We start from the raw sequence: 27,695 nt of genomic DNA on the forward strand, positions 1-27,695 counted from the left end.
ATGTACCATGTTTCTATCAGGACCATCAAATTGGTCTAACCAGGTAACATAACAAACATAGATTTTTGGTAAAATATCAGATTCCTCTTTAATGAGTAAAAATTTGCTGACTCCATATGTAGAGGATTTGCATACTTATTTCAGTGTTCTTGGCTTTCTCTATGGAAGGAGAAAGTTTGAGGTTCAACAGTAAGTTGTCCAAAAAAATGTATAGACATTCACATAGCATAGCTTTATAGAAGTGTGGTATTATATAACAGATGGAAGTTTAATGGAGTAAAACACAGTTTGTAACAGGTTCATTGTTTCATATGCTCTGGATCACTAAATTGGCAGGTAGAGATGAAAGGTGCATTAAAATGGACGTCCTGAAAATTATAGAATTCTCTCAAAGGAATAGAGTCTTTAATTTTGAATTATACAGCTAATTTTAATGAATTGGAAGCCATAATGCATAACCTTTCCCTCATGCAGGAAAAAACTGTGAGCTGTGTAAGGATTTCCATTACCGGCAAGCAGGTGCAGATCTTTCAGCTGTCGATGTTTGTAAAACCTGTGACTGCTACACAGCAGGCACCAAAAATAATAGCCTCCTGTGTGATAAGGTAAGTGACCTCAAGACAAAATATCAGAAAATGTTCTATCTGCTGGTTGACGTATCAGTAACATTAATTACAAGATGTGCTTAAATGGATACTGCTTTATATAAGTCGCTTGTTTACAAAGTGGTGGCTGATTCATACTGAAGACTGGAAGGCTAACAAGACTTCATAAGCAATCTGAGAATGATGTTAGGTGCAGAGCTTTTTCCTGCAATCAGGAATGAATATAAAATATACAGGTACTAATTTTCAGAAATAAATATGGTTTTGAGTGCCCAACTTGAGCACTGTCCCTCTTAAAATCTGGGCTCTTTAAGGTGTCTCTGGTGGTGCACTCAAAAAATTGATGCACCAAAAATTACTGGTTAATTTTGAAAATGTAGACACAGTCCAAATTAAGCTAAAATTTAATTAGCTTACCTCCTGAAATATAGACAAAGATTGATCTCCATATAAGTCACCATGCTCATCTTGTTTTGAAAAATAAAAAGGAAAAAAGGGCATTAGCTATTCTTCTTGAGGCTTTGGATCTCATTTACAAGAAAGGCATATAGTCTGCTAATAAATCTTACTGTGTCTTTCAAAGTGCCTACTGAGTGCCTGTTAAAATGGTGCTCAGTCACAGTGTAAGAATGATAAATCATGGGATTGAATCCAGCAACATGTTATAAAATGCTGGGTTTGTGGTGTTTTCTTGCTCACTTTATTTTCCATATGCAGGTGTGAGGAAAAAACACAAGTGGCATTCAAGACTTGCATATGTGTTGCGTTGAAAAATGCATTGACACAACTGTTTATCACATTGTACCACTCTTCTGACCCTGAACTGGCTCTGATAGGCAGTTTTGTAGAGGCTTTTTCCCCCCTCTCTCTCCAAAAGTAATTTTAAAATCTGGAACCATTTCATAGAATCATAGAATATCAGGGTTGGAAGGGACCTCAGGAGGTCATCTAGTCCAACCCCCTGCTCAAAGCAGGACCAATCCCCAGGACTAAATCATCCCAGCCAGGGCTTTGTCAAGCCTGACCTTAGAAACCTTTAAGAAAGGAGATTCCACCACCTCCCTAGGTAACCCATTCCAGTGCTTCACTACTCTCCTAATGAAAAAGGTTTTCTTAATATCTAACCTAAACCTCCACCATTGCAACTTGAGACCATTACTCCTTGTTCTGTCATCTGGTACCACTGAGAACAGTGTAGATCCATCCTCTTTGGAACCCTCTTTCAGGTAGTTGAAAGCAGCTATCAAATCCCTTCTCATTCTTGTCTTCTGCAGACTAAATAATCCCAGTTCCCTCAGCCTCTCCTCATAAATCATGTGTTCCAGCCCCCTAATCATTTTTGTTGCCCTCCACTGGACTCTTTCCAATTTTTCCACATCCTTCTTGTAGGATTTCCTCAGTATATTTCAACATATGTTCTTATTTCTCTTCCATTGAGGGTTAGCAACTTCTTTCAAAAGTTCTTCATACAATAATCCATTGTGACATTTGTCCTATAATTTGTTTTACTTTTGTTTATTTTACTTAGATTGTAAGATATTTCTGGTAGTGTTTTCTTTGTAGCCTTGATCCTACAAAAGACCCCTTGGGTATGGACCACCATATGACTTCATCTGCCTGTGCAGAGCTCACTGCAGGGTTGGTGCCTATGTTTGTAAAGCAATGTGTAAAGTTAGAGCCCTATATTTTAATAATGATAATACCCAATAGCCACAAGCAGAACAGACTCTGATATCCATCTTCTGAGGATGTTGTTTCTTAACTACAGTGCAGAAATGAAAATCCTTTAAAACTCTAGAAACAACATTAGGACCTCACACTGTTGTAAGGCAAAAAAGCAAGGAGGAAACAAAAGAGAAATTAGACGCTAGTTTTAACATTCGCTGTTGCTGATGATTTGTTACTCTAGTCTAACAGTAGCGCAGGGTAATAATTAAAGGCGGTAAAATAAATTAAAAAATTATTAACTGATGCAACATCATCATTGTCATTGTGATCCCTTGAAGTCGAGGATGATTTCTTTCACAGGTTTTTTTTTTCATGGGTCCTTTGGTGACTGAGGAGTCCAATTCTTGAGCCACAGACATTGCAGGTGGTGTTGGCAGACAGGTGGTGTTGGCAGACATTGCAGGTGGTGTTGGAAGACAGGATTGGGCCACGATTGCTATGTAACAGTTGTCTTCCTTTTTTTTTTCCTGGTGTTTTTCTGTGACTAGGGCAAGGCGATTTCCCTCAAAAGTGGATGCTCCCTCTCTGACAGGTCTTTGCCAGTTATCCCTATCCTGGGCTGCTGTCTCCCAGTGTGTGATACCAAGGCCGCATCTCTTGATATTTATCTTGAGGGTGTCTTTAAAGTGTTTCTTTTGGCCTCCCCATTTCCTTTCTCCTTTGGTGAGTTGGGCATACAGCAGTTGTTTTGGTAAGCGTACATCAGCCATGCACACACAGTGCCTGCTCCATCTCAGCTGGTGCTGGATAATCAGGGGCTCAACACTGAAGATGTTGGCCTCTGTGAGTACACTGACGTTAGTGTGGCAACCCTCCGACTTTATGCTGAGGATCTTCCAAAGAAGGTGCTGGTGCTGGTTTTTCAGGTGTTTTCTGCGGGTCACCCAAGTCTCACAGCTGTAGAGGAGAGTTGGGATTACAACTGATTTATATACTAAAAGTCCAGTGTGTGTTCTGGTGTTGTGATTGTTGAACACCTGGTGAGAGAGTCTGCCAAAGGCAAGGCTGGTGCAGCGGATTCTTTGTTGATTCTCAACATCTATGTCTGCCCTCTGAGAGATGATCGCCAAGATAGGCAAAGTATTCTACATTTTTCCAGTTCTTCTTTGTCAATGTAGAACTTCCTTGCTGGGTCTGATGATTAACTGGGGACTGGCTGGTGGAGAACTTTTGTTTTGACGATCTTCAGAGTCAGCTCTAGGCTTTTGTAAGCTTCAGAGAAACAATTAAGGGCTGTTTGAAGATCCTCCCTTGAGTGTGCACAGTCATCTCTGTAGTGGAGTTCGGTTATTGTTGCTGATATTACTTTAGTTCTGGCACAGAGACGAGAAAGGTTGAAGAGGTTGCCGTCAGTCTGATATTGGATGCCAGTGCCCTGCAGTAGATGGTCTTGGGTTAATGTTTTCATAGCTGCTGAGAAAAGGGTGGGTGCCAGTACACAACCTTATTTTACGCCAGTTTGGATGACAAAGGGCTCAGCGGTAGAGCCACTGCACAGGATGGAGGCAGTCATCTGGTCGTGGAGGAATCTTACAATGGTGATAAATGGGCTTGGGCAGCCAAACTTTGACATGATTTTCCACAGAGCCTCGTGGTTGACAGAATCAAAAGCTTTGGTCAGATCTATAAAGGCCATATACAGCTCCTGCTGGTGTTCTTGACATTTTTCCTAGATCTGCCTGGCTATGAAAATCATGTCTGAGGTGCCTCGTGATGGTCTGAAGCCACACTGGGACTCTGGAAGTACTTCCTCTGCAAGAGGGAGCAGGCGATTCAGTAAGAATCTACCAAGAATCTTCCCAGATGGAGAGGAAGGAGGGCAATGCCTTGATAGTTGCCAGTCGGCCCTGTCTCCCTTTTTGAAAATACAACACAGTAATGAGAGAGGCTGAGGCATGAGCTTGAAGCTGTGATTATTACAAAAAAAAAAAAAGAAAGAAAAAAGGGAAAAATGGGGGAGACTGAGCTGCTCAAAAAGGCATCAGTAGACTGCTGCAATAGAAGCAAGACAGAGAGAAATGATTAAGAGGCATTAAAAATAGATTAATAAGGCTGTAGAGTAAGGGCTGAAATGAATTACATGAAATAGAAAGGCATCACTGGAGGAAGTGTTTCCAGGTCTGACCCGTGGAAGATGGAATCATAAGGAATAAGGACCCTACTCATGAAAATTAATTGTCACATCACAATGATAATTTTCAAGGAAATACACTAAAAACTATATAGAATACACTTTCACTGCATAATTTACCATTTCCTGCAATTCATCAATGCTTTTTTCTTCTGCACAGAACTAGTTATCTGTCATCAAGCTCTAAAGAGCTGAGGAATTCCAAAAGGGAACATTTGAATTACCCCAAAGCATATTTACTCATCGTGTACAAAAATATGCATAGATAAAATTAACAGGAGGGGCAAAAGAGTAATCAGTACACTACTGCTGCCCCCCAAACTTCATTGAAATGAACATGGAAACTGTATTTCTGCTCTGCTTATCTATTTCACTCTGCTCTTGATGGGAAATGTGAATTGACGTGTTGTATTTTTACTTGAAAGGGTTAATGAAGATAAAGGAGGGCTAATTAACCCAATAGGACACAGCAGAGAGGAATCAGGTGGCTAAGCAATCCCCTGACTGAGGTAGCCCAATGGAGGAGGAACAGCTGTGCTGGACTTACAAAGGCAGGAAATTGGCAGCAGAAGGGAGCTGCTGGGAAAGTCTGGAGTCACTCCCTGGGAGATTAGAGGTGTGTTTGGGCTGACAAACCCAGAGAGTGGGGAATCAAGGAAGGTAAGAAAGGGCTCAGGGAAAGGCAGTAAGGTCTAGAAGGCAACAGACCTTGGCTGCTGACTAGAGGGTCCCTGAGCTGGAACCCAGAGCAGAAGATGGGCCCAGATTCCCCTGCCAGCCACTGAAGGAGTGGCACCTATGGCAGCGAATGGGAAGACTGCCTAGGACTGCTGAAGGAAGACTGTTACCCTGGAAGGGGAAAATGTGTAGAGTGATCTGGCTGGGAAGCTGAGTCACAAAGAGGCAGCAGCAGCTTGTGGAGTGAGAGAGGTGGAGAGATGGCGTGCAACTGCAGGAAGGGTGGTCGACCTGGTGAGCTATTCCCCAGAACAACCCAGAGGAGGTGCCACCCTAGCGGTGATTGGAGCACCCTGTCACAGTACCTTTATTTACATTTTATTTACACTTTATGTACATTGATGTACAGATTTAAACATAAAAGCTGTATTTTTGCCTTGCAAACCACAGCTGTGTTAGTGGAAATTTGAAGGAGAAGCTTACCCAATGGCAGTGGCTGAGACACTTTGCTGTGGAGAGAATGTTTCAAGGGAAACAGGTTAATGCAGGAGCCAGCAGCTACACCCTTTTAAAGCATCTACCTGTGCCCACTCTTGACCAGCAGTCAGTCTAGAAGAGATGCGGAGAAATCCACAACTCATTTAGAGTATCTGGTGCCACTGGTAATGCTGTAACTTCCCCCTTGTACTCAGAAAGCCCAAAGTGCATTCTTTTAGATGTTGTGTGAAGAGAGAGATTGAAGGAAGAAAGGGCTTCCATCTTCACTCTCCCAGCCTGCATGCACATGTGAGAGCTTCCAAAGTAAATCCCTACTATAGTATTTCCTATAACATCTGGAGTTGGAGATTCATCTCTTCTGGCCCTCTTTCTGTCCTTCCCTTACCCCATAGCCATTTCCCTGGCTTGTTTTCATCTAACCCACTTTACAAACTGCTTACCTGTTCCAGCACATGCAGCAGTTTGCAGTCCTTTTCCTGTTCCCATTGAAGTACAAGTATTGTACATCTCTTCTAGCCTTCCATATGTAACGGAATGGAAGAATTTTCCCTCTCACATTTATCTTCAATGATACTTGCTTCCAGGAAAATTTGGAAGTGCTGCAACAACCTCTTCCCATTCTCTGTTAATTTCCCTTCTCAACTAAGGGAGTCAGGTGGCTTTATTGTCTCCATTTTTGCTTATTTGTGACACCATGTAATAAGTGTGTCACATGCACTAGCCATGATAAGAGACTGCTTTTTATTACACATGCCGGGGCCAGGGTTACAAAAGCTTATATTCCTGTCACATTGTAGGGGTCAGTATCCAGTCCAGTGCCATATATTACAAAGTAACACTGGCAGGGTGATGTGGGAAAATTTCACTCCTTTAGCAAGGCTGTACTCGGAGGCCTGATCCTGCACCACTAAGTCAAGGAGTGAGGATGCCTAGGCATGTTAATCTGGCTTCTTTCATGAGCATTAATTTCAGGTCAGAACAATTTTTGGATAGGCCCCTCAAGCAAAAATTTGAAGTGTGGTCTCCTTTCTACCATCATACTTTTTATCCCCCCTCCTTGTCCCTGTATCCCTTCTCTTCTATTATCATTGCCTCCCGGGTGCAGGCCTAAATTCTCAGTCACACTTGGGCTTATTTATGCAGCCAGTGAAGCGTAAAGGGGTATTACTGTTACTAAGACTTCAGGCCACCATCTCTGTTTTGTCTCTGCCCCATCAACAGGTCACTAAATACACTTGCATGATATGAAGCCACATACCCCAGTACTCTGTCAGACCTTTAGATACACACTACATAACTTTGAGAGTTGCTGGACATTTGAGAGTTGCAGGACATTTGATATTAAGGCTACTTATTTAAGGGCCTAACTATAGACTTAAAAGCCTAACTTTAGGCACCCATTTTTGGAAACCTTGTTTATATGTATTTAATTACATCTTTTTCTTTAGTTTAAATTTAATCTCATTGAAATAAAATGCATGTCAGCTCCTAAGTGCCTAAACCACTTTTGAAAATGAGGTGCCATGACAAAGACCCTTTGGCAAAGGGTCCCCTCTTCTTTACAAACAACTCTTGTCTCAGACCTGACAAACTCATTAGATCAAACGTGTCTTTCCGGGTCTGTATCCATAAGGAGTATAATGTAAGATATCTACAGAAAGCTCATAACATATCAAGATATATAATCATTGTGAGACGTATGTACAGGTAATATTTAAGGACCAGTGTAACTATACTGAAAGTATGCTTTATGGACTTTGAGTAAAAGTTGATCACCAGGGGATAATATATTTCGGTGATGGCCCATTCAAGCAGGGGGGAGTTGTCACCTCAGCCTGGTTAGCCAGTGGAGTAATGCAAAGCTTGATTGTCTAGTCTTGCTCTATCTCAATACTTTCAATGGAAAACCATCCAAGGGAACTGCAAACAATTGAAAACACTTGGAGGGAAAAAGGGGACATTACAACAGACAGGAGATCACCCTGTCTGTGAATAAAGACAAAAGACTGATTCAGTATATGGGAGGGTGGAGGGAAGATCCTTTGGATTCTTTCACTGAGGAGACTTCTTGGGGACTGAGGATATTATGAAAAACAGGACTCCTGGTTCCCATGAAGCCTGCTAGCTCTGCAACAGAATGCTGGGCGGAAAACCTACTTTAATAGATAGGAAAGGTAACTATGAATGTGTAGAGCCAGCTTTTGTGGGTTTATGATTTTTTTTGGTATTGTAATCATTTATTTCCATCACTCTTTCTTGTTTTTAGTTAACTTTCCTTTGTTAAGTAAACCTGCTTTTTATTTCTTATAAGTGCTCACAAGGGCTGTGTGGTTTACCAGAGCAGTGGTTTAAGGTGAAACTGGTAAATTAGAGGTACACTGCACCTTTGGGGGCAGAGGATTTGGGATTTCTCTGAGTAACCAGTATAAGGAGCTGGATATCACAGGGGAATGCTTCAAAGCGGAGTGCCCCAGGGGTTGGTCTTGGGGCTGGTTTTGTTCAACATCTTTATCAATAATCTGAATGATGGGAGGAGAGGTAGATACACTGGAGGGTAGGGATAGGGTCCAGAGTGACCTAAACAAATTGGAGGATTGGGCCAAAAGAAATCTGATGAGGTTCAACAAGGACAAGTGCAGAATCCTGCACGTAGGAAGGAAGAATCCCATGCACTGCTACAGGCTGGGGACCGATTGGCTAAGCAGCAGTTCTGCAGAAAAGGACCTGGGGATTACAGTGGATGAGAAGCTGGATATGAGTCAGCAGTGTGGATATGAGTCAGTTGCGAAGGCAGCCAACGGCATATTGGGCTGTATTAGTAGGAGCACTGCCAGCAGATCGAGGGAAGTGATTATTCCCCTCTATTCGACACTGGTGAGGCCACAATTAGAGTATTGTGTCCAGTTTTGGTCCCCTCACTATAGAAGGAGGTGGACAAATTGGAGAGAATCCAGCGGAGGGCAACAAAAATGATTAGGGGGCTGGGGCACATGATTTACGAGGAGAGGCTGAGGGAACTGGGGTTATTTAGTCTGCAGAAGAGTGAGGGGGATTTGATAGCAGCCTTCAACTACATGAAGAGGGGTTCCAAAGATGATGGAGCTAGGCTGTTTCCAGTGGTGTCAGATGACAGAACAAGAAGCAATAGTCTCACGTTGCAGTGTGGGAGACCTAGGTTGGATATTAGGAAACACTATTTCACTAGGAGGGTGGTGAAGCACTGGAATGGGTTATTTAGGGAGGTGGTGGAATCTCCACCGTTAGAGGTTTTTAAGGCCTGGCTTGACAAAGCCCTGGCTGGGATGATTTAGTTGGTGTTGGTCCTGCTTTGAGCAGGGGATTGGACTAGATGACCTCCTGAGGTCTCTTTCAACCCTAATGTTCTATGATTCAAAGGGACGTGAGGACTGTGGTTCACCTATTGTTAACCTGCAAGGCAAAGCCCAGAGAAGAGTGCATGAGTGACTGAAATGCTGGAGGTGTTAGGGAGCTGGTAGCCAGCTAGGCACAGGCAAGACCCCCTCACACTGGAGGCAGGGGGTAACAAAGTGACTCTCAGTCCTGGGTGCCCTGAGAACTGTCCCAGGCACTTTGGAAAATTTTATTGTAAATGATCTAAAAGATCTTTTCCGTCTTTAATTTTTATGATTCAATGACTGTTTTGACAAACACAAGAATAGCACCATGTATAATTTTGCCATTCAGTAAGCATTTGTAAAAATGGTATAATATATTGAAAGATTCCACAAGCACCTTTCACAAATTATGGCTCATAATTTCAGGGTGAAATATATCCAAGCAGCAAGAAAAATATTTCAAAAATTTACTACTTTGAGAACTCGTGATGGCTATTAATTCCCTTTAAAAGACATTCAAGTATGCAATGCTAAGAACTGTATATGGAGATTTCTTTACTGTATTGCTGTCTTGGGCATTCAAAGGATCAAGGGTAAATGTATTTCAGTTCTACTATATAGCAGACTTTAGAACTTTACCTTGCCGTATGTTCCTTAGAGATTGTTCAGGATACATTTTGGAGCACTTCTTCTGAACTATATACATTATTTAAAAGCACCATGAAAATCTATCTGATGGATAAGACACAGGAATTATTTAAAAATATATATGTATATAAATATTTTTTGTCATAAACTAGTGTGACTTTTTTCTTTCTTTCTCAAACATATTCAATATATCTGACTAGTTTGATAAATAGCACCAATTGAACACATTGAAACTATAAGATGCATTATGATGTACATTATTCACCTCATATTTTTCCATCCATGACATTAATGAATGACAGAATCCCTCAAAATTCTGTGATGTCATGGAAAAACCATCTTACAAAAGCAGCTTATCTATTTATCCTCACTGTTTAGTTGTATCAGGTCCTAGGTGACCAAAGAGAACTTGTAAAGGAGTGATGTACAGGATGGAATAAAGAGGAAAAAGAAATGATGCAGAAATTAACCAATGCACAACCAAGACCAACTAAGGGAGAACATGTATCAAAACCATTAAAATTGCATAATATTCAATTCATTATTGAACATTGTGGGTTTTTAATTACACAAGAATCAAGCATTTTGATCTGACGAATCAGCTGTTGAGGGAGTAAACAATATAAGATGGGAGGTTGATCTCTGCTAAGAGATGTTAGAGGCTGAGGAGATAACAGAAATTACTGGATACATCTTATATGAACTCTGGTCTAAAACACACATGCATAGCAAGATTATTTTGAAAACTGATATTCTCCAGTGGGCAGGGTATACTTGGGGAGAGGGACGAGAACATCCATTGAGATGAATAGGTCAGTTTACACCTCTGAGCTATTTTGTCTGTCAGGCTATATTCATTTCCTTGGCATGTTCCTGATTCATCTGAGAACATCTTATTGAAAGAATGAGCCATTTCACACCTCTGTAATCCTCCTATGCTGGAGAAGGTTGTGCAGAGACCCTTCCCCCTACACTAACCCCTGAAGTACAGTCTGGGACACCTCCCCCATTAATCCCCCCTTGCTGCCTTCAGCTGGTAGATATATGCCTCACAGCCTATCAGTTACCACTTGCCTTCCTCCCTGTAGCCCTACTGGAGGCATGGAGAGGCCAGAAGAAGGGCAGAGCTCCTAACTGAGTGGCAGTGAGTTGTTTCCAAGGAATCTTTTGTGCCCCCTAATCACATCCTCTCACTAATAACATTCCTCAAAAACAAAGAAAATTCACTTCTGAGAAATGTTAACTCTGAGTTAAAGTTGACCAGCAGTGCCTCTCATCCTTCCAGAACATCTATACTTAAACCTCTGAAAACCAGGGAATAGAGTTAAGGCAAAACAAGCTTGAATCTCTGAAAGCCAGGAAATATTGGGTACGCACCAGCCCTTTAATGCATTGTTAACTCTACTTTCTTTGAGCAAAACCCCCATATGCCAGTAACACATTACTCATGGAGATGCTACAGAAGACTCAAGTAGCAGACCACATTAAACATGGTACGACAAAATCCAACACCCTTTTGCTGACAAAATTTGAGTTTAGATCAGGCATAGTGAATAGGAACTACCTACATCTGGCTTACACTCAAACACCAAGCCTGCTCCACACAAACCACCCTAGGCTTCCAAAATGTTATCACCCATTCACTGTTGTTCTGTGGCTTCCTTCTGAGACATTGCCTTCACTTACTGGTCTCCTTGGCTAAGTGAGTAGTGTCATGCATGCCACTAGACTGCTGACCTTCCCCAATGGCAAAAAGAAACCTGATGCTCACATTCTTATTTCAGTAAGGGTAAGCATGAGAAAAAACTATTTCCAGAGGCTCTTCCCAGCTCCAGAGGGGCTGAGTTAAGGTTGTTTTGCAGGGCTGGTATATACCTTAACTCTGTATTTACTGGTTTTCAGAGGTTTAAGTGTAGATGCATTTGATGTTCTGGAAGGATAAGAGATACTGCTTGTCAGGATCATGACCAGGATGTGGGTGTTCAGGCTTAATGGTCAGAGCCAGGGGGGTGGCCAGGCCTGGGGTTTAAAGCAGAGATGAGCTAGAGTCAAGAATCAGGACCACAGAACACTTGGGGAGTAACTGAGATTAGAGCCAAAGGCAGAGACAGGGATCAGAAACCGAATGCCAGAGGCAATGGGCTAGCAAAAGATGTAGTCAGGAAGTGGAGCCGGGGTTACAACCAGGGGTGTCATGGATGGGTAACGGCAGGAGCAGGGTGGCCAGGTAGGCACAGGCTGGATGAAAGTAAGAGCAGGTGCAGGAAACAGGATTAAGCAGCTGCGGCAGGGAACATGTTGAACAGCCAGTGAGCGCTGGGTACTGCTGGGTCAAGCAGTAGTTTAGCTCCACCAGTCAGGAAGTGCAGTCCATCTGACAGCCCCTGTCAGGGTCAGCTATGCTCGATATGTTGCTAAGAGACTTACAGTGCTGAAGCTGACTCCTGACCCTGCTGGTCAGCCTTAACTCTGTGTTAACACAATTTTTGGGTAATGAATTATGCATTCAAGGCAAATAGGGGCTAAAACAGATCTTCCAATTGCTTTTTGAGGTGGTGGGGAGCAGAAAAGTATATTGTCATCTGATCTTTTCTTGGTAAGACTCAATCAAAACACTTAAAGATGTTTTAGAAATACATGGACATTTGCAATAGTGCCTTCTCAATCAAACTGGAGGCTTATCTTTACAAACATGTCTTCCCTCTTCACCTATTTCAAAACGTTACAAATCAGGGTGGGAGACAGTATGTCAGTGGGTGACGACAGAGACCTTCTGCAGGCACATACCCATACTTCTGATCCCATAATACCCAACCTGATGAGGCTTCCTCTACTGTTAAATATATTCATTTAAAATCCCAGTTTCCATTACCTCTTGTTTAGCTACTGAGATAGATTATTACTGTTTTAACTGGTTTCCTGGCTTTAATCTCCTGTATTGATTACAAAGTGTAGGATAACTTTGAAAGGTAGTGCCACTGTAGGAGGAAGAGATCTTTATAATCTGATCTCTAGTGGATCATATTGACTGGTCTAGAGAGAACTTAAATTACACCTAATGTTCAGCCAATATTCCCTTTCTTGGAGTGCCTGTATTTTCTGTTGTGGACTCTCTCTCCTTGCTAAAGGTGAGTTCTTCAGTGTACGTTTTCTGTTTTCTGCCACTGAATTTTGAGAGCACTGCGTCACCTCTTGGCACTCTGTACTACCTGGCACGTCAATGACACTTAAATCTTGTCTGTGGTACTGGTGCTCCTTCCCATTCCTGGCACTCATTACCCTGAAAATTTCACTAGTCTGCATATGGGGCTCCTCTGTAATTGATACAGCTTGAGGAGGTTTTGCTGTACATTTATTTCATGCAGTATCCTTGATTTCTAATCATGTTTTTTTTCCCCCTGTAAAATTTGGTAATCTACAATAGGTGTCTCTGTCATCAATACAAAGAAATTCTACTGTATAATATAATGCAAGATTTTCTTTTGGAATGTGCTTGGATATAACCTTCAGGCACAGTTTTTGCATCCAATATTTACTATCAGGCCTAGAGATGCTGTATTTTCTTTCACTCAGGTTAATGATCCTTAGATCTACACTGTACAGATTGGAGGATCCAAATAAACAGAAAGTATATTTTACATGGAATATTTTTGTAGCTTTGACCCAGCCACCTCAAGCCTCATCCTTTGCTCCAGTTTGGCCTCGGTTTTTGTGTTAAAAACCCAGAAAGGCCTTGATCAAAGAAGTTTTGAATTCCATGAGAGATAATTTCAGTAGAGAGCATTACAAGAGTAATGTTAATGTTTTAGAACATTTTGTTTCTCCAGTTTGAGCCAAATCCTGCTTTCTTCACTCACATGATGATTCACATAGAAGTAAATAGCTTTGGCCCTATGCAGTTAGTTAATCCTTCCTGAATGTCCAGGCAATGGTGAATCAATTCTACAAGGTTGGCAAATTATGGAAACAGTCTGATTCTTCTCTTGTGGTGTAAATCCGGAGTAACTCTGTTGTAATCAATTGTTAACAAGGGGGCAGTTAGTTCCATAGTATCCAGAAATTATCCTATCCTGCTCACATGGGGTATTTAGCTTTATTTTGGGTTAAATCCTGCAATCTTTATTCCATTCTCATTTAGCCAGTACTCCCATTGTAGTAAATAGAAGCATTGCCTGAACAAAAATACAGGGTTTCACCTTTAGAAATTAGGCACTATTTTGTAATAGCTGCAGATCAGATGGTACTATCTTTTTTAAGCAGAAATTCCCATTTGTAGAATAGGGTCTTGTATTTGTCACAGGGTAGGTGGTCCCTGTACACAGACTAAGCCTGGCTCCCCAGGACTGGAGCAGATGAATCCAATCCAGCCAATTAAAGTCTGTGTTTTTCTATTTGTTTGCTAACCTCCTTGCAAAGAATAGGCATGGCAGAGGATGCTTTGGAGCTGGGAAAAAGCATGGCCTGGTGACAGTTCTCCTTCGTGGTTTTCAATATTTAGATTATGAATACATCTGTGTTTAACTCTTAATTTTTGCACCCTACAAAAAGTTATTTGATTTAATTAAATTAAATCATTATATTTATGCTTGTTTAATATTTTAGTTTTTCTTCTCAGTAAGTAAAATAATACATGTATTTCACAGACCTATTTTTTCCTTTTCCATTTAAAGTTTTCTATCTCCCCCATACCCTCCGCTGTTGTTGCTAATGAGTGTATCATCTAAAAATAGATACGTTCATCATTCAATAATATTTTGTATCTTTCTAGATTGGAGGCCAATGTAATTGTAAGAGACATGTGTCTGGCAGACAGTGCAATCAGTGCCAGGAAGGATTCTACAATCTACAACAGTCAGACCCTGATGGCTGCAGTCCCTGTAACTGTAATACCTCTGGGACAGTCAATGGAGATATTACCTGTCACCAAAATTCAGGCCAGTGCAAGTGCAAAGCAAATGTTATTGGTATGTGTAATGTAAGCGTTTTCAGCCATATTTCTTATCTGCTAGAAATAAAACATTTGATTTCTAAACTGAAAAATACAGTAAATTTCTTTTGCTGAAGGCAGATTAAAAAACCTGAATGAAATTAACTGTCTAAAAATGTATTAATTTAATAATTCTATCAAACTACAGTTTGAAGCTTAGTTTAATCAACCCTTTAGAAGTCTCTCTATTCCACAGCTGCATTGGCTCACATAGCTCCATACTAATAACTCACAGAAATAATATTAATTTGCTTACTGCATAGATGTTTCTTTTAGGAAATTAGCACTTTTTCAAAATGTTTTATACTTAATGAGTTCTAAGCAAATCGTTTCCATGCTAGTTTTCTTAATAGACCAAAATAAATGGATTTTTTCCCCCTCAAAATATTCTGTGCTACAGAGTCCCTTTGTGATAAATCTTTCCATTTTTTTTCTATTGTATTTCTTTGAACTGTTCCTATGAAATGCAAAATAAGTCAACATTATTCCACAGATCATGAACATTGCTAGGGTTAGTTATCAAGGGCCACATAATTTTAATTTTGTAATTCAATGCCAAGCTGATTATAATAAACTGCTACCTTCTGTGTTATTTATCATTTTTTTTACAAGACGTGCTTTTTTGTTTGTTACTCCCACAGGTATTTTTCAGAAATTAGATTTGATTATAGCAATTTATTACTTCCAGCATATTTGAGGGGAGCCACAGCCACATAAGGACAAAATTTATCAAGTGCCCAAAATACACAGTGTACATAATACACTTTGAAATATTGATGTATGGGAATATTATGCAAGGAGAATTTCCTGATAGAGTGAGCCCTGCATGGTAACCGTACGTGTCTCAGGCCATACATACGGCTCAAAAAAATCCTATATCTATTTATCATTCAAACTATTGGTAATCTGTATTTTTTGAACCAACCATGATCATATGTTGATACTAAAAATACCTTTCAATGTTCAGATCTTAGGTAATTCATATTTACTAAATTGTGAACAACTGCTTCTTCCAGACTTCTAAATCTCTGTTAGTGCCCACCCATATCTTTGTAAGAGAGAAATATGATAGCTGTGGGGTTAAAGTGAATGTCTGAAAAAGTTGAATTGTTGTGAACTTTTACAAGTTGTTATTCTTTGTTCTTGTGGCTGGAATTTCCAAAACAAGCCAATAAATAAATAAATAAATAAATACATGAAAATGTGCCTCTAAAAGGATTTAATCCTGGGTAATTCTGAGCTTCCTTCATATGGAATGCTGAGTGCCTTTAACTCCTGTTGTCTACAGTGGGGATTAAAGTGTGGTCAACATCCCTCAGGAGGTGCTCAGGATCCTCGCAGGATCAAACAATCCTGATTTTTTCAGTGTAAACAGTTAATGCATCTTAAAATTGAATTTCCTACATTAAATAACAATTCTGTAGTATATTTTTTTCATATACATTTGGGACCTGATTTTGGATTCTTTGTATATTCCCAAGCTTGCTTTGACATCAGTGAGAAATTGGGTGTGCAAGGATTGCAGGATCAGACCCTTGCTTACTTAAATTATTTCAAACCTTTTACACTATCTATGAAAGTATTTGGGATGATTTTTCTCTTCACTTAAAAAAAAATCTATGGAGGGTGGAGGAGAGGAAGATACATAAAGCCCAATCTTGTAAACATGCATGTACATGCTTATCTTTAAGCACAGTTGTCTCGTTGACTTCAGTGAGACTACTTGTGCTTAAAGTTAAGCACGTCAGTAGGATTGTTTACACAACTAACTGTAAATACTCTGCTTTCCCTTGTTACCATGTGTAAATAAGTGTTATTTACCAGTCCCTGTGCAGTGAACTTTTATAAAGAAAAGCTACCTCTTTAAAATGTAGGTTGAATTATTTTTTTAAACTTGGTTTACAAGTAACCTCAGTCTATTGTCATTTTGTCTAAAGAAATGTGATAACAGAAAATGTAACTGTGTACTGCAATGTTATGGAACGTGAACTGGTAGAGTTAACACAACTGTTAAATCTTACTAATGATTCTATCACCAGTAAAATACATTAGCACCAATAATTTTATTAAAGTAGGTCATTCATCTAGAATAAAAAGGTAGAAGAATGTGAATTAAATGCCAAGTGTGCTAACTCCCCCGTACTTGTTAACATTGAATGTGATGCCCTGTAGGCCTTCCTCAGTATCGTTAGGAATAGATTACCTGTCAGGAATATGTATGGCATATTCAAATAAGCACTGCGCATATTTTTAAAACTGATATGATATGAATCCATGTAGACCAATTTTAATAGTTCAAAATGAGTCATAATTCTTGTTAACAATACAGTTATTTTTAAAATTTGCAGCAATAGTGGGCCTTTTTTATTTTCCTTATTGAAATTAAATGATATGCCTTAGGTGAGCCATTCATCACTGTTAAAGGAACTTGCCTTCTGTTGGAGTTCTCGAGCTTTTATCCATGTATATAATGTATTTCCTACCATTTCAAGACATGCTTTTCTACATATGAGTTTCTAAATGTATTATATTTATGGATTTTTTTATTTAAAAGGATGGAAATATTTTGTTAGTACCTACGTTTTTTTTTCTTTTACTGGATGCCACAATTAAACCATGCTATCATAGTGAAAGATTTTCCCACTGAAAAGTAACACACATACACATGTGAGTTAGCATTTCTCAAATAATAATTTACTTTGCTTTCTTGTGAGGTAAATTTTATAAACTAAAATTCAGCTGCAACCCCTGAGGCAGGGATAAAGCAATGCATTTGTAAACAAAACTAACAGAGCTACAGGATGAAGTTTGAAAAAAAAACAATTTAATTTCTAATGTATTGTAAGTAATAACTGAATCATACATCTAGACAAAAGCATTATTTAATCTTGGATTATGGAAAACATTTTCTGTATCTCATAAAGACTACTAATAAACTCTGGTATATAAGTGTAATCAATATTAAAATTGAATTATGATGAGTAAAACTCATCGAAATTAGTCTAATTTGCAGTGTTTATGTATATGTCATCAAAATGAGTTGACAGCCCTGAGCACAACTTCTGCCCATCCATTTTGTATCATCTCTTGTAGTTAAGAAGATAGGTCATGTAACAAGTGGTCACCTACATCACATTTAGTTTTTGCCAGAGATTTTACAATCTGCTTGAGTTGAAAATAAATCTGTTTATGAAAACCAACAAAAACCTTATTATTTCTGAAATATAAACATACAAGAAATAGCTCCTGCTGTTTTCTGTAGTTTTGTGCAGCCACCTCATTGCTGCTACTGTTAAAAATTGTGGTGGGAAAGAACTTTTTAAAAAAAGATCTAAAATATATAGTTTGTATTGAATTTCTGTTGACTGAATTGAATGTCCCCCCTCCTTTCTCCTTTTATTAATAACTTTTTCTCTCTTCAGGCCTCAAGTGTGATCGTTGTAATTTTGGATTTAAAGTCAGCAGAAATTTTAATGAACATGGATGTGAGCCTTGTCTGTGCAATATCTATGGCTCACTGAACCAATTCTGCAACCCTTTTACTGGGCAGTGCAATTGTAAAGAAGAAACCAAAGGGCTTCAGTGTGACACTTGCATGGACAACTTCTTTGGGCTGGATGCTACTGGCTGTAAGACTTGTGACTGTAATACCGCAGGATCGCTTTTTGGAATGGTTTGCGATGCTATGACAGGGCAATGTGTATGTAAACCTAATACCGGAGGAAGACAGTGCAATGAATGCTTAGATGGGTATTACAAAGTACAACAAAATAATTCCTTAGCCTGTCTGCCATGTAATTGTGATAATGCTGGTACAGTAAATGGCTCTCTGTTGTGTGACAAATCAACAGGACAGTGTTCTTGCAAAGCTGGTGTAACTGGGCTTCAGTGCAATGTGTGTGTGCCTCATATGTACAATCTTACCATTAGCAACCTTCTTGGCTGCCAGATTTGTGACTGTGACTCCTTGGGGACATTAGCAGGAACAGTTTGCGACCAGATTAGTGGACAATGTGTATGCCTGCCTAATCGTCAAGGAAGAAGGTGTAATCAGTGTGAATCAGGTAAGGAAATCGGAAGAAAGTTGCTTGTCACACTCTGCAGTATTCCAAAATCAGAACAGTCTTTTCCATTATTATACTGGTCCTTTTTGATAGGGCTTTAGCCCTGATTCACCTCCAATTTATACAAGTTTGTTTTCCATACTTGTACATCTCCATAGACATAAATGAAGTTGCTCATGATTTGACTGGTGATTTGTTATAGGAATTGCAGCAAATGGAGGTCTTGAGGAAGGAATTGAAAGAGTTTTCTCAAAGATCATTTCAGGAAGGGTCTTCCATGCATGAGCGGTTAGTATGGAGGAAGTTGTGGAGACATTTGTAGGAACAGTTTAAGAAGGCTGGCAAAACAAATTGTCCTATAAGTGCATGTGATTGCACCATAATGTTGGGGATATGCAGGTCCTCACAAGGGCTAAGCAAGGACTGGCCTTATAAGCAGCTGAAAATGCAACTGGTACATCACAGAGCATTGAAACAATTAAGGAATTTCATTCTACATTACCGTAAATGGAGTTTATATCTGCATTTATGATAGTGGGTAGCACTATAATTATCTTTTTATTAATTTTTAGAAAACAGGTGAATATAATGAAGCCCCAAGTATTATTAACCTAATCTGTGTTAAAGAGAAAGATTTAGTTCAAGTTAAATTTATAGGCAGTTTGTTAAAGTAGCAGTGCACATTAGAAGGTACATTAGAGCCTCATTGGTTTTAATATGCCATTCGATAACTTGAACATAGGTTAAAAATGCAGCTTAACCTCCATTAGTATTTTTTTACATTAATTTAAATTATTTTAGGTACATATACTAATAAATATAGCACTATTGTGTGTGTTTTTTTCATTCCTTCCCCAGTTCTATCTGACCTGCTGACACTCTACAGCAGGCACTTAATCAGAGAGCAGGCTGGGGCTAGGTAGAGGAGTGATGTCAAGGCTTCCTGAGCCAGTGACCCACCCTTGTCCTTGAAAAGTGAAGGCAAGGGTTTATGTAGATCTATAATGGTTTAAAAATGTCTAATTGATAGTATGAACAGAATAGCATGTGGAAAAACCTACATGGCACATGAGGGAATGTTTTCACATACTTGTTTGTTTTAAAAAAAATCTTGTTATGAGGAAGTAATTTGTCTTGTTTTACCAAGAAGTGTATACAAATGTGTAAGTGATTAGCATTGAGTTTACTGCTTTATAGATGAGTTTGGTTCTTTAACATTGTAAGGGCCCCATCTTGTACTCATTGTATTAAATAGGAGTTTTGTGTTGACTTCAGTGGTTTGGAGCCTAAAAATATCACCTAGCCTAGGTATTATACAGCTGTTTTCATCAGTAGATCTCAAAACACTTTACGAAGCGGGCCAATATCATATACCCATTTTACAGATGGGGAAACTGAGTCACTGAGCGATGAAGTAACTTACCTCAGGTCACCCAACTGGCCAGTGGTAGACCTGGGAATAGAACCCAGCTGAACCAGAGTCCCAGACCAGTGCACTGTTTCCTGGACCACATGATAGATGCTGATATCAGGGTACATTCAAAGGAGGGAGGAGAAATTTTGATGATGTACAATAGTAACCCGAAAAAGATCTTTGAGGTGTCAGTATTAGATTTTCACTGATGTAATAATGAGGGGATTTTTAAGGTGGGGAGTAATGTGGAGGAGGAGGAGGAGGGTAAGAAGGCAGGAAGGAATACATACCAGTGGATGAATCGCTTTGGATGATTGAACTTAATCTTGCAGTTTCTAGATCAGCTATTGAAAGAAACCCTGAGAAACCCAAATCTGCTAAGACAACATACTAGCCGTGTATGTAATAAGTATAACACAGTGAGTTATAATAACATAATAAGAATACCCAGCTCTAAAGAGTATGCATTCTTTAAAATATTATTTGTTTACAAACTGATCTGATGATAATAGTGGTCTTAAATTATGGAATTATGGAGCAATTTCATCGGTTTCAAATAATCTAACAATGTCCTTTGGCTTTGCCTTAGGCCAAAGATGACAAAATGTACTGCAAGCATATCTGTAGCCATCACAGACTAATTAAAAGCATGTAATTAATTAGGTAAAATGGCAACCATAAAAATACATTAAGGGTAGGTTAGATTGATGGGACAATGCACCTATTTTAACTCAGTTTCCTGAATAAATTTACTCTATGATTTATAGCATAAACTCAAGTAGTTTTAAGTGTTCTCATTTCCCAGTATATTTCCTTAAAATAAATTCAAGTAAGAGACCTAAAATTAGCCACAAAAAGATAGATATTTGCACTCTAACTTTCAAAAAAATCTCTCAGTTTGATGTGATTCAAAATCTCAACACATCCTCATGCCTTCTCATCCCGTTTTCTCACCCGTGGAGAAAGGAGATCAATTAGATATGATTCATGGAGGAAGGGGAGAACTGGGGAAACCTCAGGTCTCCTGGTTTGTTGTTGATTTATAAAGAATAGTTTTCTTGCATAGATTTTTATTTTTGAATGAAAAAATATTGAAATTAAATACAACTTGAGGGAGGCACTGTTTGCTCAGTTATTTTAATAAGTGCTGTATGGAAAGCAGAAGCAACCCTTTTTAGAAGAAGAAAACCCCTTTTTACTTCACACATGAACTTAATGCCTATGAGAGGCAGTGGATTTACAGCCCTGAAGAATTAAAGCCTCTAACCACAAAACAAGTACAGTAGTATTTGCCCTGGACCTGTCTTCACTCACTGTGTACATGCCCTGTCAGCACACTTCCCTGCCACCCTGACCTGGATGGGCAACCTCTCCACAACCATTCAGGCCTTAGAACCTGTGCTGAGCAGAGGCCTTGCAACAGGAAGGCATTTAGGAGTTTCTCGCTAACCATAGACCACAACTTTCCATGCAGCCACTCAGAGCAGGTCTATACCACTGCTTATGTCGATATAATTTATGTTACTCAGGGGTATGAAAAAACCAACCCCCCGAGCAATGCAAGTTACAGCAACGTAAGCGCTGTCCTCACTGACGTTATGTCAGAGGGAGACATTCTCCCACTGACATAGCTTCCACCTCTTACGAGGTGGAGTAATTATGCAGACGGGAGAACTCTCTTATGTCGGCATAGAGCATCTTCACCCGACACAGCACAGCTGCATCAGAACAGCTACACCAGTGTTGCGCTTCTAGTGTAGACTAGCCCTCAGACTTTGACTTGAGATAAAATTTTCAGACGTGCCGAGGACACATTTTCAAAAGTGCCTAAGTAACTTTAGGAGCCTCTCTCACATTTGAAATGGGACTTCAGTCCTAAGTCGCTTGAACTAGACACTTCAGTTAGTTTGGAGAAAACTGACTATAAATCCCAAGCAGCCATTTCTTAAAGCCTCTCCCCAAAACTACTGTTTCTGGTTAGCAACAGATGGGTGAATGCCATGAGATGCTGCACAAGACTACTAAGAAACTAATGGGTTCTACATATTACAAATGTTTTGGGCAATTAGTGGGCTGTTAGTCTCTCAAGACTAGATATCAGGGAACATTGGTTAGCAAGAACCTCCTGATGCAAGGTAGGACTGAAAGGGGATGATGCAATTCACTGGGGCTAGAGGTCCCCCAGCTGTTGATATGTTGAGGGATTTAAAAAAAAACTTCCTTCATTATTGTATTTTTTCTTCATTCTCTGCCCTTCCCTTTCCCATCTCCCCATCCTACAATTAGGGGAGAGCATCTCAATCAGATCCCTTCCTACCTCGCCATTGCAACTGACGAGCATATACAGTGTGCCATGGTTAGGTGCTGCCACTAGTAGCACAGACAGAGATCTATTCTGCTCCCGCTGTGCAGTGAAGCAGAATACTCACACAGTATGCTACCTTTGTCACCAGCAAGGAATTCTGGTCTCACTGTCAGGATTTCAGTTGCATTCCTATTCTCTTGCCATGCTGGCCAGGATAGTGCTTAGCCCAACATGTGCAATATCCATTTGCAATTTGATGCCTCGTCTATCTTGTTTTTTGGTGATCTAGGACTACATTTTTCAAAAGTGACTTCTGGGTGCCCATACTGAAGCACTTCAAATGGTCCTAATTTTGAGAGAGCAGGCACTGACCACTTTCTTAAAATCAGCCTCCCCAACCTGTCTCTTAACTGGGTATCCAGAATCAGAGGCACCCAAAACTGAAAGTCACTTTTGAACATTTAGGCCTCATTGTGTATATTCAGAAGAAAAAAAACCTTTTTCAAATAGTCCTGTTGATGAATCAGTTTTTTTCATCCATTCCCCCACCTCCTATATGTACATTCTTGTTTTTAAAATACTTTTTTAAAAAATCTGATGCTTTGAAGAACTTTGAAGTGTCACCATGGCAAAAAGTTTATAAATGATTAATAACAGAGAGATAGTGCCAGATCCTTACTTGCTCTAAATTGGCATAGCTTTATTGACTTAAGGATTTAGGATCTGGCCCTAAAATGGTAACCTTAACTATAGAGTTTGCTGCTGTAACAATTATAATAAAAGATGTTCCTATGAGCAAGTCAGTTCAGTTGAGATTCATTATAATACTTTAGACTTACTCATTTATCTGTTTCTGTCCTTTGTCACTTGTAAATTTTATGCTAATTCACTAGTGGATAAGGGTCTGTCTTTTTCTAGATTCCACTAGGGTCCGCCTAATATTACTGTTTAGTACTTTCTCAGCAGATTATAAATTAGATACCTACCAAGGTGCACTGACCTTTTGCATGAGGTCTAGGGTTAAACTTGTTTCCTATCTTCCAGCTATACTCTTACAGTTGAGTTCTTCATTGTGCTCGAGAGTGACATTGCTGGGAAATGGCCTCCTCTATTTATGTACAGGACAGGTACTATACTGTACATGCAACTGCAGTATGAGATAATACATGCTGCCTCACTAATAACTTCAAGATATTCAGTCTCTGTGATGGCTCAGTTCTGGGCCTCTCTGGAATAAAGTGCCAACAGTATGGTTGTTTTATGATGCGAATGTGTGTTAACTGGAGACTGATATCACTTGACTGTCCACTTGAGATTTATCTCACTGAGGACCAGAAGCTAAACTTGAACAAAGACTTGAGCAGTAAAATTCTAATGTTTTCAATTTGTTTAGTTCTTTTGCTATTTTGGATATGAGCTCACAGCACAACATTGCTGCAAAGAAAGACAATTCCACCCTGGGGGTGTATATATAAAGGTATCGCTTGTAAGAGAAAGGAAATAATGCCTTGGTTAGATTGCACATTACAATGCAATTTTGGGCCCTTCATTATAGAACAGGACATCAGAAAGTTAGAGGGAGAGTTCATGAACAACTGAAGAACTTGACTAAAGAAGAGAAGCTTACTGAACTTTATATAATCAGGGAGGAAAAGTGACTAAGAGCACTATGAGAATGCTGCAAGAGTGTATGGGAGGAGAGGAAAAATTTTCTGTCATTGTGAGTCATACCATAAAGAATAATAGAAAAATGTTGACAAAGGGATGCCCCCTCCCACCCAAATATTCTATTTTTGTAAAGCATTTTGAGATGTATGGATGAAAAGTACTATATAAGGGTTCGGTGGCATTCTTATATTAGAACTTGCTTTATTTAATATATTTATTAATGGTTAGGGTGAGGGGTAAACAGTGTGGTGACATGCAATTAACGTAGGACTAGACAAGAACTCCAGGAAGACACTACAAAGCAAGAAGAACAGGCAGCACAATAGATGAAATTCATTGTTGACAAGTGCCAAGTAATGCATATTGGAAGAAATAATTTGAACTACTCATACACAGTACTAGATTCTAAATTAACTATTGTCAATCAGAGAAAAAGGCCAGGGCAACTTAAACGTGAATCTCTGCTAAATGCACAGTGGGGCAACCCACCCCCTCCTAAAATAACATTAGCGTGCATAAGAACTGAGAAGAAATAATGTTATGCTTATCAAAAGCACACGGGATCTTTTTAGGGAAAAGGCAATATGCCGCGTTTATTGAAGATACAACAATTAGCATATGCATTCAATCACATACACACACACACACACACACACACACACACACACAACTGTCCTGCCAGTCGATGTTATAGTTACCAGTCCAGAGTCTGGATCAATCTAGTGGCCAGCTAGGTTGATCACGGGTAGGGAGGAGCTGGGTTCTGTCGGTCATGACACAATGCTCTGGGGAAGTCTTGGCAGGATGAACCCAAAGTTTCTTGGCAAGGCACCCTGTTTATATAGTGATTTTTTTTTAATTGGGACCAATGAGTTTTGCACCGTCCTACTATAATTAATTGTTTGAGTGCTTGCTTTTTTTTTTTTTCATTTTTAATTTTTTTTCTTAAGTTTTTTAGGGTGTTACCCCATGCTGGTTTTCAGGGCTGGTGCAAGGATGTTTCGCGCCCTAGGCGAAACTTCCCCCTTGCTCCCCCCTCGCGCCCCCACCCTGATGCGCCCCCCCGCCCTGAGGCACCACCCGCCAGCTCCCCACCCTCCTCCCTGAGGCACCCTCCCACCCCAGCTCACCCCTGCTCCGCGCACAAGCACGAGCACCCCAAGCACACCATGGCTGCTTCACTTCTCCTGCCTCCCAGGCTTGCAGCGCCAATCAGCTTAGGCGCCGCGAGCCTGGGAGGCGGGAGAAGTGAAGCAGCCACAGCGTACTCGGGGACGAGGCGGGGCAGGGGTATGCTGGGGCGGGGAGTTCCCCTGTGTGCCGCTCCCCCCCTTCCTTGCTGCAGGCAGCCCTCCCCGTGCTCCCCTGCCCCAGCTCCCTCCACCTAAATGCCGGTGGTGACTGGGGCGGCCGAAGATCCGTCCGCCACGGTCACTGCCAAAGAAAATGGCACCCCCCGCCAAATCCCAGCGCCCTAGGTGACTGCCTAGGTCACCTAAATGGTTGCACTGGCCCTGCTGGTTTTGATCACAGCTATCTTGTTCCCATTGATAGGTGCCTGTCTTATTTTTAGAGTTGTTAATTTGCCCTTTTTGACATTTTAATAGGGGCGTGTTGTTATCTTCTGGCGCCCTTGCATCTGTCCTCGGTTCCTCCCTAGAACATTTGGTCCTGTAAAGGCCTTTACACTTATTTTCTACCACACACATGCCTCATTCACACACAAAACAGAATTGATTTACACAGAACATTTGAACAGGAACATCACATTCAAATGCAAGAGAAAAACGATTATTACATTCTTTTACTTATTTTAAAATGCTAAACCTACAACAAAGTGGTGACCCTAAAAGGTCTGTTATGCCTTGAAATCAGCTCAGACATAGATTCTGGCTGATGCATCTCTACCAATAGCCCATTAGGCCATTCCTTTCTGCTATTCAAAAAGAGTGTCTGGCAAGATATGATTAAATCATACACCAATACATTTAATACATGCTACATTATTATTCTTTATTTTTTATTCTAAATTATATAAAATACAAACATAAAATCCTACTACTACATGTGTGGTACTACTTTACTTGAGTTCAGTATTCAGCTCTGGTCCATGTCAAAAAGATTTAGTAGGAATAAGAGATTCAGAGGTGGGTGATGAAAATGATTAGAGATCTGGATAGACTTTCATATAAGGAGATATTGATAAGAGAACATGGTAGAGGTATATCACATAATGCAGTGTTCCCCAACCTTTCTCGTCTGGCGGGCACCAGACGATGAGCCACAGAGGACCGTGGCAGCGATGAGCATCCGCTGAAATGCCGCCGACAAATGGCGTCATCCAGAGGCGTGGTGACACCTCTGGATGACTCTGTTGACGGCAAGCAGCATCATCCAGAGGTGTCGCCGCCGAAATGCCGCTAAATTTTGGCGGCATTTTGATGGATGCTCGTCCGCCAGCCAGTGCGCGGGCGCACTTAGATGCCCTGGCGGGCACCATGGCACCCACGGGCACCGCGTTGGGGACCCCTGACATAATGAGTGAGGAAGTGAGGGTCAACCGGATGCTTCTGTATATCCTTTTTCATAATATCAGAACAAGGGGATTGGGGACAAAACTGAAAGCAACCATTTTAAAATAGAGAAAAGAAAACTTCTTACACAAAAACTAATCAGCCTGTTGAACTCATTGTCTGACTATACTGAAAGAAGGACAGGAGACATTTAATATGGGTTTAATCAGGCCGCAACTTTGTTATTTGATGTCTGGGACTACCTGGCAGATAAAAGTGTATAGTGCAGGTAACCCCCTGTTTATTCAGTAATTACCCCAGGGGGCTTTCACCAGCTCCCCCTCTTTTTCCATCCAGGTCCCTCTAGCAAATCCATTGCTGGGAACTTACCATCCACCCACCCACCTTGTAGGAAGGTTAAAAATGGGGGAGGGGGGGTTGGCTCCCTGCTGTACCAATCATAAGAGTCTCCAACCGCCCCCCCCACCCCCCGTTTGTTCCTTTAACGAACACCTTTTAAGACCTTTTTCCAAGTCGTTTATCTGGTCACTGTAAAACTTTCCTATGGACATTCACCCTACACTTAAATAATGTACTGGGCGTCCACCCCACACTAAAATAATGAATTGCCACATATAGCCTATTGCCCTTCATGCCATGCATAAACAAAGCCCTTCCTGAGCCCGCTGTGGAGAAGGTGAAAAAATCCCAACTGCACCCAGGCCTTTTTTGCAGCAGTTTTCTTCTCCCACTCCCCCACAACCCTAAAGCACTTTTCCTTTCATTTGGCCAGCCAGCCAAATACCCCCTGCTTAAAGATGCAGTCATTGCCACAAAGTGCAAGAGGTTAATAGAAGTTAAAATACATGTATTTAGATATTTATATCGATAATAGGAACATTGACCACACAATGTTAGACAGGATGGTTTTCTTAATAAGGTATGTTAGCCCTCATGTTTTGGGGCATAAACCAACCACTTACCTAGAAAATTTTAGGAAGGAACTTCTCCAGTGAGGATGTATCAGTTTCTTGCATTTCCTTTGGAAGTGACTGGTACTGGTATTATCAGAGACAGGATCCTGGACTAGATGAACCACA

General features: G+C 40.4%; 1 protein-coding gene across 1 annotated transcript in view; it reads left to right on the forward strand.

Moving 5' to 3' along the window:
• USH2A (usherin) overlaps window positions 1-27,695 on the forward strand; it is a 577,940-nt gene that overhangs the window by 79,767 nt on the left and 470,478 nt on the right. Inside the window, exons 11-13 of the mRNA XM_039530373.1 lie at window positions 475-605; window positions 14,413-14,608; window positions 18,054-18,695. Of these exons, the coding sequence (XP_039386307.1) occupies window positions 475-605; window positions 14,413-14,608; window positions 18,054-18,695 (969 nt within the window). The remainder of the gene's footprint in view (window positions 1-474; window positions 606-14,412; window positions 14,609-18,053; window positions 18,696-27,695) is intronic.

Source organism: Mauremys reevesii, linkage group 3 (assembly GCF_016161935.1).
Source record: "Mauremys reevesii isolate NIE-2019 linkage group 3, ASM1616193v1, whole genome shotgun sequence".
NCBI classification, from domain to species: Eukaryota; Metazoa; Chordata; order Testudines; family Geoemydidae; genus Mauremys; species Mauremys reevesii.